Genomic DNA, 16,011 nt, shown 5'->3' with positions numbered 1-16,011 from the left:
TTATTTAGAACATGTGGTTGTGGTGCACATCAGCCTCTTGTGGCTGAAATTAGTGTTACAAAAATCAGGTTGTTGTTGTTTTGAAAACATCCCCATGATTGTCAACATGTGTCAGGGTTTCAATCACTCACAGTCCAAGAAGCTCCAGTTGGGAGAGAGTCTACTGGTTGAACTGGTCCTGGGGACGCCTCGGCACTCGTCCTGAAGACAAAGAGAGACGAACACTGTGATCTTCATCGTTCGTTCACAGAGCGATAAAAGTGATTGTTATAAAAGTTAACATGGGGTTTGTTTGAAGAGAGGAGAAGCAAAAAGAGAGAAATCCAGACAGAGATTAAGTGTTTTTGTTTTGAGCAGTCAACAATTAATAGCAAGACAGAGACAATTAAGACAATGAGGCAGCGTGTAGCTTGGTTTTAATTAGTTTTAGACCGAATCAGTTTGTATTCGGTCTAAGGGCGCTGGAGAATGTTGATACTTTTAAGAGCAACCTTAAGACCTTCCTTTTTAGGCTAGCTTTTAGCTGAATTTGATTTATTTATTGAGTCTTATTCTGCTTAAACCTGGTTTTATTCTATTTATCTATTCACTCACCACTTATCTATTTGCCTTCATTATTGTGTTTTATCTTGTTTTACTGTATTCACAATTTACTTATTTATATTATTGATTTCACAGCAGTTTTAGACTTTTAACCTCCTTTAGTCTTAGTTTTAGTGTTTTATTATTTTATTATTTCATCTTATTTTACTGCCTCTAGTGTCTCCTCAGTGAAATACATCAATGATAGCGTTTCCTCAGTTCCGCAATACCTGTTGTTAATGCCTTGTTTTATTTATTACCCTTTATTCATTTATTATTACTCACTCTTTTACTTCACTTACTGTGTTTAAGTAGCTGGATACGTGTGTGTGTGTGTGTGTGTGTGTAGGTGGGAGTATGTGTTTGCGTATGTATGTGGGGGGGGGGGGGGGGGGGGGGTATTGAAATTGTTACTGTTTTAATTCTGTAAAGCACTTTGTGCTACATTACAATGTATGAAAAGTGCTCTATAAATAAAGTCTGACTGATTGGTCTGATTGATATTTCAAATGTCCAGAAACATTTTCTCTACTCAACATGGGTGTCAGTCTGTATTAGACCATATTAAGCTTGTTGAATTCCTCATTTTAAAGGGTTTAGTGTAACCAAAATGCCATTTTTCTATCATTGCGGGAATAAAATTCTGAGAAAAAGTCTCTAAAATCATGACAGATTGTATAAAGTCGGACTGAGGGATTTAAAAAATGTAGCAAGTAGCTTCTAAAGTCTCCAAAACTAAAAATAACCCATCTCTTCTTGCAGTGAGACACCCAAAAGTCATATACCTGGTAGTGCACTCTGTGGCCAGTAGATGGCGCCTGGTGTAAGTCCTAGCAAGCACAGCAGACAGGTTTCAAGGTTAACAAACAGCCAAAGCATTTACATCAAAAACTTGCACGGATGTTAGCTCGGTTAGCAAAGGTTTCCCACATCAGACACACAGCTCTGCGTTCCCACTGGTGCTGGTTTGCATATCCATCTATAAATAACTGGCGGAGAGATGACGCTGCAAGCATCATGAAATAATGATGATGAGGAAGAACCAGAAGAGGGGAGAGAGGAAGAGGAGCATTAAAGTAATGGTGAAGGTAAAGGGGGAAACTCGCCTCTTGTAATCTGTCGATGTAGAGTCGGCATGTCTCGAGGTCGCAGTCGCCCCTCACCACCACGATGCCCACTGGGATGGCTGGAAGACACAAACAGGTTGAGAGGGAACTTACTGTGAGTGACCACTTTCACGAACAAGCAAAAATACAGGTTATTGGCCACATCGTATGAGACAACAATGGTAGTTTCGTCAGAGGACAGTGTGCGTTAGACACTATCACACTGTAATAAACAGTGAAAGAGGTTGCGCACTGGAACAAAACCACTTTTTTGTCAAAAGCCTAAAAAAACTCTTCTTCTTCTCCTTTTTCTCCTCACGTTAAATGTTCACAACATCAGAACTAATCTGGAAAAATGTGTTTCCATTTCCAATTAGGTGCAATAACTCCTTTTGGAAAAAGGAAAACTTCAGTGAAACCTTTTCTCAGGCGATGCTGAGAAAACAGACAAAATTGGTAGTTTCGACAGTGTGATAGGCTGTGTTACACATTATCACGCTGTAATAAACAGTGAAGAAGAAGCAGATGTTGTGCACTGGATCAAAACCACTTGTTTGTCAGAAGCCCAAAAAACTCCTCTTCTTCTTCACCTTCACCTTCTTCTTCTTCTTCTTCTTCTTTTTATGTGAGTTAAACATTCACTACATCAGAACTAATCTGGCAAAATGTGTTTCCATCTCCAATTAAGCACATTTACTCCTTTTCGAAAAAGGCAAACCACTTAAAGAGAGCGGGAAACTTTGGTGAAACCTTTTCTCAGGCGATGTTTCTAAATGCACATAAAACAGATCAATTGAAACACAACCACAGTCAAGATTTTGTGATTCAGAGAGTGATTCAGAGCCTTACAGATGTCTCGTAGTCGTTCTTTGTCGTACTGCAGTCGGTCGTACTCCTGCAGGCTGATCCGGTTCACCCGGAGACGCAGGCGATCTGGAACTGCGTGAGGGCTGGAAAAAGAACCACACACACACACACACAAGTGCATGTAGGTGCACACACACACAGTTCAGACATCCCCCAACATACAACAATAAGGACATGTATATACATACATGCACACACAGACACGCAAGTCCCAAACTAAATCTGAGCTTTTGCAACGTAAAGACACTTCCAGTTTTGTAATTCAGCTCATTTTTAAAACTCTAACTGATAACTGGAAGTTTGCAAAGACTAGCAAACGCAATAAAATCTCCCTGTGGTAGCAAAGATAAACAAAGACAAAAGATTATGCAGTCCTCCTGTGACGTGACTCTGATTCTAAGTTTGAGTTTGAGGTGGGCAAACACATTTTAAAGTGAATGTTTTTGTGGGCATTGCCTTCAGCGTGAATTAAAGAAACATAGGCGAAAAGAAAAAGTATAATGAGAAAACATTGTTGGCAAAATTACCCATCTTCCCAGCCTCAAAAGCTCAAAACCTTACCTGCAAAGGATCGACACGGGCGTAACGTGCATACAATTTACATTATTTTGGTTTTCTCATTCAGAGCTGAAGCAAAATTACAAAAAAAAAAAAAAAACAGCTTTTCTGGGGGAGGGGATGGACATCAAGTGAGAGCAAAGGAATGGTGCAGGTCTACTCAGAGCACAGCTCAGGGTAAAGGTAAAGGTAAAAGGACTACAGCAGGAACAACATCAAGACGAGGCAGAAGCACGATTAGAAGTGGAAGGCTTCAGCATGCTGCCATACAGTCGCTCTCTCTGTCAGTCTCTCTCTTAGTCCACATATATATTATAACTTAACACACACACACAACAGAAACATTCAACACGGTACCACTCAACTTGGGTTCGACCAACACGAGTTTTTGAAGGCAACGATGGCACAAATTTGTCACATTGAATTCTGCTCTGATCTGGAGCTCAGAGAAGTGGATTTAACTTCATTCAATTTATCAACCTGACTGCGGTTATGATCCGCAAAGGTGACCTCTATTTTCGGGTGTTTATGTTCTGCACTGTTGACTGGACTTTATGTACATTACATTACAGAGAGAAGAGAGGAAAAGAAGAGAGAACCAGAGTCTGGTGAGTGCTGAGTTCAGTCACTGACTTGAATGCAAACACACAAACATCAGCTTATAATTAATGTACAGTAATCTGGCTGTTTGTGGTGAATAAACATAAATGATCCTGCAGTGAAATTCAATTTGCTGACGTGACGCGTGTTAATGTTTTATTTCATGCTACAAACTCTCACCAAAAAGTTGGAAACAGCTACGATTTTGTCAAAACCTGATAAATCTCTTACAAAAACTAAACACTGAGTTGTCCGAAATGTGTGTATCAGGAAAAAAACATTAATTGGCAATGTGAAGATGTGGAAAATGGGGACTTTCATCACTGTAAATGCATTTTACGTAAACCAAGTGTTGGTTTCTGTCATTCATCATAAACACTGACTGGTTTCAATGGCGTCAAATCAATTATTGATCGAACCCGAGACGAAACATGACACAACGACGCCAATGATCATTTACTCACACAGACAAACATACAGTGACATACTGAGGGCTGAGGTACTTACACAGAGAAGGAGTCTGGGGGAGCAGAGAGGCGGCGCAGATCAGCTGCACACACCTTCTGAATACTACCGCCGCACACACCCAAACACACACACAGAAGAGAGGAGGAGTGTATGGCGGAGAGGAGGAGGAGGAGGTGGAGGAGGGAGATGAGAGGAGTGTAGAGGGGATGAAGAAAGAAAAGAAAGATTGTAGAAGGGGAGATAAGAAAAGGAGATAAAAGAGAAGTAGAGGCAGAGAAACGGAGGAGGGAAGATAAGGAAAAGTCAAAAGATAAGAAGGAGAGGAGGAGCCAAGGAGAGAAGAGGAGAGAAAAGAGATGTGAAAAAGTAGGAGAAGAAGGAAGGAGAGAGGAAAAGATGAAAAAAAGAGGCGGCAAGGAGAGGGAGAGAGACAAGGGAAGGAGATGAGATGAGAAGAAGGGAGGAGAATGGAAATGTGACAAGGAAATGTTGTAAGGTAAGGAGAGAAGAAAGATGGAGAAGGAGAAGAGATGAAGAGGAGGAGAATAGGAGAGAAGAGAGGAGAAATAGAGGAAAGAAATCAAGAGACATTGGAAGGAAAATATTAAAGGTAAGTAGGAGAGGAGGAGACAAGGAGAGGACTCAAGGAAAAGAAGGAAGAAAACAAGGTCAGAAGAAAGATGAAGAAGGGGATGAGATGAGGAGCGGAGGAGGAGAAAAAGGGAGGAGAACAGAAAAGAGGAAACCAGGAGAGGAAAGAAAGGAAAGGAGCAGCGGTGAGGAGGCGTGAAGGAGGATGAAAAGGGAAGAGAAAACGAGGAAATGAAATGAACCAGAGGAGAGGACGGAAACAAAGGACGGAGAGAAGGAAATGAAAATAATAAATAATCAAAAAGATTCCAGGCATGTTTTTGGCAGAAAGAAGAGGAGGTGACAGGAGGAGGTGACAGACGGAGAGAAGCCCAGAGGTAAGTAGACAAACATTGATAGCACAGTAGCAGAGCAGTACATCAAGCAGAGACACTAGTTACTGCAGCTACAGCGAGTACGTCAGTACTACTCTTCTCTATTTAACTCACATGCAAACATTTACTGTTGTCTGATAACTTTAACACACAGTTAAATATCACATATATACACAGAGATATACATGAAGAGTTATTAGTGCTACAGAGACGGAGGTGGTGGAGGGTTAGTAGCCACAGAATGTCAGATGTAAACTGTTTTATCTCTGAAAGGAATCAATAAACGTCTCATCGCCTTCATCTTCTTATTCTTCTTCTTCTTCTTCGTCGTCTCTCTGGTGAACCACGCAGTATTACATGTCAGTGTGTCACCGGAGAGATGCCTCCCTGGTGCGTTTGTTTGGATTAATATGAGTGGACAACACAGATATCTCGACATTGATTGTGGTTTTTGGCGAGCTGAAGAGAGATGTGGGACATTGAGAGGAGTGAATGTCAGCTCCCACTAAACAGATTGTATGACTCACTCACAGTGCAACCCGGGTTTTTACAACACTGCTGGCCTAGTTCCTCTGTCTGTACTTGTGTGTGTGTGTGTGTGTGTGTGTGTGACTCACTCGTTGAGCAGGGGCACAGAGGTGCGCCTCTTGCTCTTCTGGACCATGTTGGCCTGGTTACGTAGGGAGATACGGAGAGTGGAGGGAGCGAGTCGACAAGGCTCACCGTCCACCTACGTACACAAGAGACACAAGGATCACGGTCAAAACAGAGAAATTGATAATTAAACCGACCATATAATATTGCAGTTGTTGGTGTTGGCTGTCAGGCAGGATGAGGCAATGATGATTCAATAACAGTGTCAAAACAACACCTAAATAAATACTTTTTGTGTTCCATAGTTTCAGGAATAATCAGCAAGTTTGAAACCATTTTTCAGAGAAAGAAATGATGAAGAGAAATAAAGAAAGCCTGAAATGAAGCAGATGGAAACATTGAATCTAAATTAAATGAATGGTACATTTAGGGGTCACCTTGAAGAGAAATGTCTATTTAATGTTTTATTGTTCATCATATGAAAATGTAAAGGTTCCCATAGGAGTTATAGACCTCTAACAGTGCCATGGAGATGTTTCTCATCAATGCCGAGCACAAAACAAAAACACTCTGTAATGTGCAAGCAAAGTCGAAGAAGAAGAAGAAGACTAAAGGTAAATAGAGATCTAAACATTTACTTTATATACTAGAATAAGACAGTGATCCTTTGAAGGCTGAACTTTCTATCAAAACGTCTGTTGAGTTCCTTTATTTGATGGTTATAAAAACATTTTGTTTCAGTAGCATATTTGATTTCGTTGAATGTGAAACAGGATGTATGTTTAAGAAGTCATGCTCTTATCTGACGAATGTTTCACTACTGTGACTGAAATTTGAATGAGCAACAGATCAAAATCATGTCATTATGGTGATATCAGATTAAAAATGTGGGATATTTGTTTATAATATGACACAAGTGTTGTTTATTCCAGGTTTTAAAGGCTGCGTTACACTAAAATAATGTCATTTTCAGAACATACCAGACTCTTCTACTTGTTTCAATACTTCAATTAGTTATTGTATCCACATTACCGAGAAATATTGAGAAATAAATCTCAGCATGTAAATATAGAAGTACAAATAGTCATCCCTATAATATTGGCCAAATATCAAATTTTTTGTATTTGGTAAAAAATATTGTGATTTTTGATTTTGTCTCCTCAAAGGTACTTAAATTAAGTATTTTTGAGGAGATTCAAAATATTTAGATAATGGAGTCTTGTAAGTCCATATTGGCTTGGTCATGTATAACAAGATTAATAACATAACTAACTAACTAACTAACACACATTTCAATACTTTTAACACTCATTAATTTGTTTAAATGTAATCTGTATGTTATAATAATACAGTTAATGCAGTCACAGCAGTGACTGGGAGGCTAGTAGGGGTATTGTGTGTGCCTCACCTGAACAGGTACGGTCTTGAAGGTAGTAAGAACGACTTCTCTGCACTGGTGCAACCTCTCTCCGTGACCGCCGACCTGTAGCGCCGCCTGGTGGACAAAAGGGAGACTTACAACAACAGGAGGCGCAGTAAGACTGTCACATTAAAACACTAACAGTCTGCTCCTTGTGTGTTGGGTTCTGTTGACCTTTTTTTTCCGTTTCTCTTTAGGCAATTTTATCCAACAAAAGGAAATCTCTTTCTTTAAAATAAGTTCTCACAGTGGAGGAAGAAATACAATTATGTCTCCACCTCCCCCGATGAGGCAGCCATGTCTGTGTGTGACTTCCTGTTTCTGCTGCCAGTTAGCGTTCACTAGGAGGATCAGTCTCTGGTTCTTATTTCTAATGGAGTGGAGATAGTCGGCCATCTAATATTCTGTTAAGAGTCAAATACTAATTCTCTCACCAGCGAGGCCATGGTGAAGCCGATAACCTCGATGCAGCCGTCGTCGTGGCGCTGAGGTTCAAAGTCGCGGTGGTCACCTGTGTTTCCCCACGGCATGGTGCCAGCACAGTACCTACACACACATAGACACACGTCAAAAATTCAAATATAAATAATAAGATCTGGCTCACTAAAACAACTTGATGCACAACTCGGATGCTTTCCATCCAGAATCATCCTCCACTACTGTATGACAATATTTCCCTGACTACAGTAAGGAAACATGTTTTCATTAGTTTCGATGTCTAACCAGAGAAATATTCTCACTCCAGGGCGGTGTGGGAGGATTTTTACTCAGTCCTGTCGGAGTCTGAAAAAGAGAGAGACCTCATGTCCCTGCCTTTAGGACTAACCAGCCTAAATTAATTTCATTAGTCGGGGATTCACCAGAGAACTGTGGTGTCTCATCTATTTATTAACACAGTCTCAAAGGCTTTTTCACACGAACAGGAAACGCTGATTAATTAGAGTTAGGTAGAGTTTTTAGTCATGAAAAGGATCCCACTGAAAGATGTTGCACAAAATGTCACATTACACTGAATTCTGGTGCTTTTGTTGTTTTTTTTGTACTTGCAAAAAGAAACAAGTTCATTAAAATTCAAATTGTTTTAAACTCATTCAGCCCTTCATTACAAATATGAACTTACAAACGCATTAAACAACCTTTAATATAATCCTCTTTCACATGAAAAAACCTAGTATAACCTGATATAGTTAACCTTTTGGGTTAACTACATAACTACCTACTCAATGATAATGACTTTTTCTGAACTTGCATGAAGATGCCAGCACAAAATTGACCGCAAAACAGATAAACATGGACCTTTCCAATCAGTGGATGCCACAATATTTGCAGAAAGGTCGATAGCAGTCAGTAAATATCGGCCGATGCTGATGGCCTAGATTTCAATGCAACCCTACACGTTAAAATAAATTTGTCTAGTAAAATGAGTCCTTTCACAAACTGTGCTTCAAGCGTCTTACCGTATACAATTGATTTGTATCCTGTAAGATTCTTATTAATTCATAAGGTTCTTGATTTGTCTTTATAATCTCTTCTGTTTTTAATTTCAGACTCTTTCGACAACACTGCAAGAAAACGAATGTGACACGAGTAACAGTGCAACCAAACTCTACACAGTATCATGGACTGTGTGTTTCCACCTACCTGGGAATGTTTAGAAACACAATGCACTGAAACTTCAGCTCCTGGATCTTAGGAGTCAAATCGGTACCGTCGCACTGAGAAGGACAAACACAGAGACACAGAAAGCTGAAATTATAACTCGTGTGTTCAATTCTTATGACTTGACTGTACAAAACGACTGCTTTTCACTCTCAGATCAAGCTTCACTTTCCAGTTCTCAGTTTCATTCTCAGTTTCAGTGTTCTTCTCGCCCCGGCCCAGTTCCTCTGCCTGTGATTGATTCAGGTCAGAGGTGAGACCGGATCACTCAGGGACTTGTTGCAGCAATGAGGCATGTTGAAACCTGAGGTGTGATGTGTCAGTCTCATTCTATTTGGCATGGAAATAATCATTTTCAGGGAGGATTATCTTTGTTTTTAAGTCAGCAACGTATTATTTCACATGCAGCAAAATAACCCTTTTACCTAAATGTCTGCAATGCTTTAAGGTTGATTATTTTCCATATTTTTCTTACTATGAATGCCTTAAATAGGGTAGAAACCAATAAACTAGAGAGATCTTTTATTATATTTTTTACAATTACAAAAATATAGAAAATCACCAGCCTTATCTTTTAACATTAGCCTCAGATTTTTATGTTTTGGTATATGTTTTTCCAGCCTTTTTTTTTTTTTTTTTTTACTATTTTCTGACATGAATCGATAAATAATCTGCAGAATCGATATAAAAATGTCAGTTTGCTCTTCTAATCCCAGTACAGAGGTCAGTGGTCAGTGGTCAGTGGCAGTGTAGTGTCTCTGTAAAGGATTCAATATCTGGCTGAAGGACACTTGAGCATGGCGGGTGTTCAAAGAGCAGTTGAAGGACGGTGTGTGTAATCACCAGGCCGACCTGCTGCCCAGACATGTCGACATGGAAAACGATACAGAGAGAGAGAGAGTGTGTTAACACTCACCACCACTCTGACGTGCTTCGACAAATCCCTGGAGCTTCGCTGGAGGAAATCTGAGAATGCAGCCTGCAAACATGTTCACACGCACACACACACACACACACACACACACACACACATAAGAGAAGAAGCCAATCAAACAGAATTACAGTTCATTACATTTCCTTATTAAAGAGAGATGCTTCCTCTCCAACTCACACCCATCTTCTCTCACACGTTGAAGTCTGAATGCAAAACTATGGTGCAGAGCAAAACATCAAAATTAATTATTTAAAACCATGAAATCCAAATGTTAACATCAGCGCACAGGTTGCAAAGTGCACCTCTGAGACTCTTCATTGTTCATCTGAAATGATTATTGAATGCTGTTAAATTTGGCAATACACAGTGGGGAGATAACACCACTTCCAACTGCATTAACTACAATAACTACAACTTTTTATGGCAGGAAGTAAGACTTTAAATACCCTTCACACATTCTGCTTTATCTTATAAACCTCCCTGTACTTCATGTTTTGGTCTGTTTTTCCTCAATCTGACCTTAAACTCCTGTCTTTCCCCTTATTCCTTTCCTTCATTCCAATCTTTATTTTCCTCTCCTCTATCGTTCTTCTAAAAAGCTTGTGTTTGTGTGTCTTATTAAATATTCCCTTTTATTAAGGCATACACAGAAGGGATTTTTTTCACGATTCAACTCTCGATTTAGGGGTCAGGATACGATTTAAATTATGTTTTGCAGCACAGACGGCATCAACATTGCTAGACTACCCCTCAAAGAATTCCAGAATAGTTGAATATATTTGTGCACTCAAGTTTCCTGAACACTGGACCAGGATTGCCTTCCAAACTGTTTGCAATGTCACAAATCATGCTCACAGGGCCGCCTCTTAAAGGTCCAATCTGTTAGATGGTTGATTATTGATTCTCATTCCCAACTCGTCAAATTCTGACATGACCCCACTAACCCAAAGTGTCAGTATTTGACGAGTTGGGAATGAGAATCAATAGTCAACCATCTAACAGATTGGACCTTTAAAATTACATTTCCAAAGAGCACAGAGAAAATTTACACTGTGTGAAAACAGCCTTCTAGAGTCAAACTGCACATGGATTATTTTACACTAGTCTACACTACAGGAAGAGGAAGAAAATACATTTCTGTTTGGAGGGGAACTTAAAGACAGAGAGAGCGGAAGGAAGCCAGAGATAGTTTCAGTGTGCATGAGGCAATACATCAAGAGGGACACTCACTCCTGCATAGAACATCTTGTTGCGGAAGCGACTGTTAAACTTCTCTGGGTTGGCCTCTGGAAAGACAAAATCAGAGAGGTAGAGAGAGAGAACACATGAAATGTGGTGCAAAGCTGCTGGAATTAAGAGTGAAAACAAAACAGAGAGGTGTGGAGGAAGATCTGAGTATAATCTGACTCATCTGTGCATGCATGAATGCTTGTGAGTATCTGAATGTGTCGTTTTTAATATTTTATTTCTGCTCATCTTTCTCTGAAGTGGGGTGCATTAACAGGAAACAGGAGGCCTTAATGGAATATAAATAGAGTCGATGCGGGGTGAAACGTGAAAGAAAGACATTAAAATAGATTTCACCGACCTCTCGACTCGTGGAACTCCAGCGTGACGTGAGCGTCGAAACCCAGGCTGAAGTAGTTGTTGAACACATTTAGAGGCAGCTGAGGACGCAGGAAAAAATTGTCAAGTGAGTGTTTTTGCATAAATTTTACACAATTTATTCACATAGACAGCTCATATCCATACAGTCCAGCACATGAATCTTAATCATATCATTATTCTCAACCAGTTAGTGTTACTCATGTCCATTCTTTCACACTTATTTTGTGTATGGATTTTGTATCTCTACCAGATCAACACACTGATTCTTTAATTTAAGTGATTTGTCTGATTATAAAGGTTGCTTTCAGTCATTTTAAGTGTTTACATGTGCATAGAAAGGTCAAATATGTAAGCAGCAAAACTAAAAGCTGTAATTGTAAACTTAACAGGACAGAGGAAACTCTCCAGAGGAAACAGAATTAAAGCTTTAGCTTTTGAGGTCAATCTTTTTTAAGACGGCTCTGATGGAGCTCAGGATTTATCCGAACATATTGGGATATTCATGCAATCAGTGATGTCAAGCTGCTGTCGTATTTACCCTGTACATACAGGAAAATGCACACAATCACATTAACGGCCAAACCAGAGTCACACTGACCTTCTGTGTTCCCTCCTCTGGCTGTGAAGCACTTTTCTCTACGAGGAGGTTCCACCTGTCCAGCTGCACCACCGAACCGTCCTCCACGTGACATAAAACCTTGGACACGGGCTCGTCTGTGTAACCCTGCAGAGAAAGAAATAGTCACAAACACAGAGTGAGTTGTTCAAGTTGTTTCTTCATCTAAATCGTCAAAATCTGGTAAATATTCAGCCGTGACTTTGGAAATAAATCCTTGCTGGCAGTTCCTGTAGGTAAACTCCAAACTCGTCTCTTCAACTATTTCCACCATTGACTCACCTCTCACAAGATTCAAGAGTGAGACTTTTTCTTAAGCAAGACTTTATTGTCCTGGTTACAAAACGGATTCTGGCATTTAACAAAAAACTCTATCTTCGACTGAACAGTTTCCAAATGTCATCAGACAGTTAAAATAACAAACTCAGCCTGTCAGAGGCAAAAACAAGCACTCTGAATGGAGGTAATTTTGACAATTACAGTGGCCCCACTTGATGACATTGCAGCTCTGCTTTGGCTTCCGGGTGAGACGATCTTCTTGACCAATTTCAAAACTTTTGGTAAGTATGATATATGCACACACCAAATCATGTAAATATAGAGTCCAGGTTTAAAAAAACCCAATTACTTTAAGAAATGTTTTGTTAATCTATCTACATTCAGAATTGTGTTGGATCAACATGTTTTGTGTAAAATACATCCGTCCATTTCTTTTTTGGACTTGCATACCTTTTAGCTTAGGTTGTACAAATTTTAGGCATACAAGGATGATAAAAGAGACCAGTAAAGGGTAGAGAGGAAGAAAGGGAGAAAACAAATATGGAATGTATGCATGGAGAAGAAGAAGGAACGCAGGGAGACTCAGATGGATGAAAGGAAAAATGGTGTGGAGAGAAGAGAGAGGCTGAGGAAGGGACGATGTCGACTCAAGCTAATTTATGGCCTCTATCCCTCTTTCTATCTGTCAAACTGTCAAGGCCTCTCTCTCCATCCTTTATCTCCTTGCTAACAAGAACACACTCACATGTAGACAGAGAAGAAGAAGAAGAAGAAGAAGAAGGGTGGAATGGTCAATGAGAGCATGTAATGATTTCCTTTTAACAAGTAATCATCACATAAACACACACACTCACTCATACAGTAAATAACTGGATTTTACAGGCAACAAACACAAACAGAACTCCTCCCTTTCTCTTTCCATCAGTCCATTACTTCTTCCTCTTCCCTCCCATCACATTAGTCATTCGAGCCAGGTCTCTCTAATGGACAGTATTCTGTCTTTCATTCAGTCTCTCCATCCTCTGTCGTCTGCTTTTCATTTACTGTCTCCCTCTGGACAGGGTCAGGAAATCAGTATACCAAGGACCGCACTGAGTCACACACACTCACAAGGACACAACAATCTGATGATAGTAGCGCTCATCAGCAGGGCCTCCTCTGAGGCACACACACACACACACACACACACACACACACACACACACACACACACACACACACACACAGCAGGGCTCACACTCGGACACACAGCAAGTTGCAGGGTCATTCACACTCACACGGAGGGAAAGGCGGGGCGGAGGCAGCGGTGAGTAACACAACCGAGTGTTGAAGTGAGAGGAAAGAGAAAATTAAGTAAAGTGGGTGAGGAAAGGAAAGGAGACAAGAAGTAAAGTAAGGAAAGGAAAGGAAAGGAAACAAGGAAAAGAGAAGGGAGTGGGAAAGAGCTGGTGCCAAACTAAGCCAGTGACATGAAAAGGACAGACAGAAAAGGAAAGGAAAAAGGAAAAAAGGAAAAGAAGCTGAAAGAAGGAGACAAGGAAGGAGCAACAGAGACAAAGTGGATAAAGAAACCCTGCAGTAACAAACAGATGAAACAGAGGACAGAAAGGACACAGTAATTACACTAATTACACACATGGTAGATATGAATTCTCACTCAGCCTTATCCTTGTTCAAAGATCTATCTCTCTCTGCATCAGGACTGTTTCAGCTTTGTACTCCTGCAATCCTGAGACGCCAAAGTCATTCATGTGTCCTTGGCTGCAGTGCAGACACAGACTGTAGCACGCACCACAGTCAGTCGTCGTAAAAAAGCAGAATTTCACTAAAAAGTTCCACAAAACTTTATGAGAATATTCCCATCATGGTGCAGCTTGAGACAACATACTGCGCCGATTATGAGATAATATCCCAAATACATAATGAATGAGAAAATGTTGCAGTGCAGAGTAAAACAGATGAAATAACATTTGAGGTTTCATTTGACTCAGACTTTTGACTCATACACAGAGATAACTGAAGTATTATCATCGCTACAAGCCCACATAACGGGTCTAAAGAAAAGCCTAATGGAGGAATGTGGGTGCTTGTAAAGGTCGCTCCTTCTGTGTTAAGGTGCAGTTATGCAACGCGCGTGAGAGTGTGTTTGTGTTTGTCAAGGGGCAGATTCTTGATGCTTCAGCACTTCACCTTATTTTAGTACAAACTGAAGGATCCTACAGACGGAGAGTGTTCACTTTCATAAGCATCTTTTATAAGCAGCCTTGCCTCAACACCTCGCTCGTTTTATGTGGACGCATGCGTACATCAGGGAGGAGCAGGTTCAATTATATCACTGTAATCCAAATGTAAAGGAAAATACATGTTTCAAATCTCCCTATCATTAATTATTAAGTTTATTTGGTGAATTTTCTAAATCAAGAGTTGCTTATTTACACATCCAGCAAGCTAATATAACTTACTCACTTATATTATCTCTTTTAGCTGTCTTGTTGTCTTTATATTCTAGTGTTTCCCACACATAGACTTTACTTGATCGGGCCAGCCAAGCATATTAAGCAACACATTTTAGCATTCTCCTTTAATATCCTTTGTTTTAAACGTTTAGGAGAACGATGCCATCCTACGAGTGTTTGGTTGTCCACATAGACAGATTAAAAAATAATAATAAATAAACAGGGTGTGAGGCGTATCATCACGGAGGGTTTTAATGTGGGGCACTATATCCTACCGTGATTGTCTGAATGGACACTTGAAAACAAAAAAACAAAAAAAACAAAAATACAAAAACAGGATATGAGGCCTATCAGTATGGTGTGTCTGAAACCTGTGGACAAATATTCCTTGACTACACAACATTATGTTACACTCCATTTTTGGTCTTTCGGCTGACGTTTTAACCACTGCATTGTGACGCTGGGTTGCGATTCTCCAAAGGGGCTTCTGTTTTTACTGATTTGCAGCCGGCGATTTCTTTTTTTGGGCAGACTAACAGACTACGCTCACAATGAATGGAGGACTGAGGTTTTCACCGCAACGCCTGATTTAGTCTGAATGAAACAGATAAAGCAGCCCGACTTGTTTCTACAAAGCTTCTATTTCCTGCTCTTTCAGCTACATTTTTTTGGTTTGACTTAATAAAGAAAGAGACAATGTTACAGTGCACCAACAGAGAAAGGACACAGGATAAGACTAATTAACTAATTACAACTGTGTCATGTTTAGTTGATGTGCTGTGGCATTGGAGAGGTCAGGAAATGGCTAAATGTCAGGGTTTAGAGGATGAGTTACACAGGAAGAACACTGTCGTAGACTTCCTGGAATGTGGTGGTTTTTCTATGTAGCTCCCAAGAGGTGTCAAAGAAGTAAACACAGGATTTATTTTAACTACATATCCATTTATGCCTTTAATTTCCTTTATGCATTCACTTTTTAGATATCAATTTCCATGTTGTTATTCTATGTCTATTTGCGTAATATAACTTCCTCTGCAGAGATTTCACACCTGAATAAAGTGGATAAATGACCTGAACCCAAAGTCATCAAAGAGATAAAAGAGATACTTTGGAATGAATAACTTTAGGGAGGGGGAACCTCTACGTCCTGCCGCTCTCAGAAGTCAAGGTTAGGAACTCACCCCGCCCCAGTTGAGCGTCCTGGCGAGGTCATTTCCTGTTCCCAGAGGAAGAACAGCGACCGGAGGCTGGGGATTCATCTGCAGCTCGTCCAGAGTGGACAGGATCCACCCCACCTAC

General features: G+C 40.2%; 1 protein-coding gene across 8 annotated transcripts in view; it reads right to left on the bottom strand.

The window, feature by feature from the left end:
• dgki (diacylglycerol kinase, iota) overlaps positions 1 to 16,011 on the bottom strand; it is a 75,896-nt gene that overhangs the window by 11,198 nt on the left and 48,687 nt on the right. For 4 of the 8 annotated variants that reach the window (XM_030439696.1, XM_030439693.1, XM_030439695.1 and 1 more), the window contains exons 13-26: positions 15,894 to 16,007; positions 11,960 to 12,085; positions 11,342 to 11,420; positions 10,984 to 11,039; positions 9,736 to 9,798; positions 8,802 to 8,875; positions 7,595 to 7,706; positions 7,149 to 7,235; positions 5,764 to 5,876; positions 4,221 to 4,283; positions 2,538 to 2,638; positions 1,689 to 1,768; positions 1,368 to 1,412; positions 132 to 201 (exon numbers count right to left, since the gene is read on the bottom strand). In XM_030439696.1, coding sequence (XP_030295556.1) covers positions 132 to 201; positions 1,368 to 1,412; positions 1,689 to 1,768; positions 2,538 to 2,638; positions 4,221 to 4,283; positions 5,764 to 5,876; positions 7,149 to 7,235; positions 7,595 to 7,706; positions 8,802 to 8,875; positions 9,736 to 9,798; positions 10,984 to 11,039; positions 11,342 to 11,420; positions 11,960 to 12,085; positions 15,894 to 16,007 — 1,183 coding nt within the window. The remainder of the gene's footprint in view (positions 1 to 131; positions 202 to 1,367; positions 1,413 to 1,688; positions 1,769 to 2,537; positions 2,639 to 4,220; positions 4,284 to 5,763; positions 5,877 to 7,148; positions 7,236 to 7,594; positions 7,707 to 8,801; positions 8,876 to 9,735; positions 9,799 to 10,983; positions 11,040 to 11,341; positions 11,421 to 11,959; positions 12,086 to 15,893; positions 16,008 to 16,011) is intronic. The other 4 variants (XM_030439698.1, XM_030439701.1, XM_030439697.1 and 1 more) reach the window with 3 other exon arrangements.

This window comes from Sparus aurata, chromosome 14, assembly GCF_900880675.1.
Source record: "Sparus aurata chromosome 14, fSpaAur1.1, whole genome shotgun sequence".
Taxonomy (NCBI): domain Eukaryota; kingdom Metazoa; phylum Chordata; class Actinopteri; order Spariformes; family Sparidae; genus Sparus; species Sparus aurata.
This window is presented reverse-complemented; position numbering and strand designations above follow the sequence as displayed.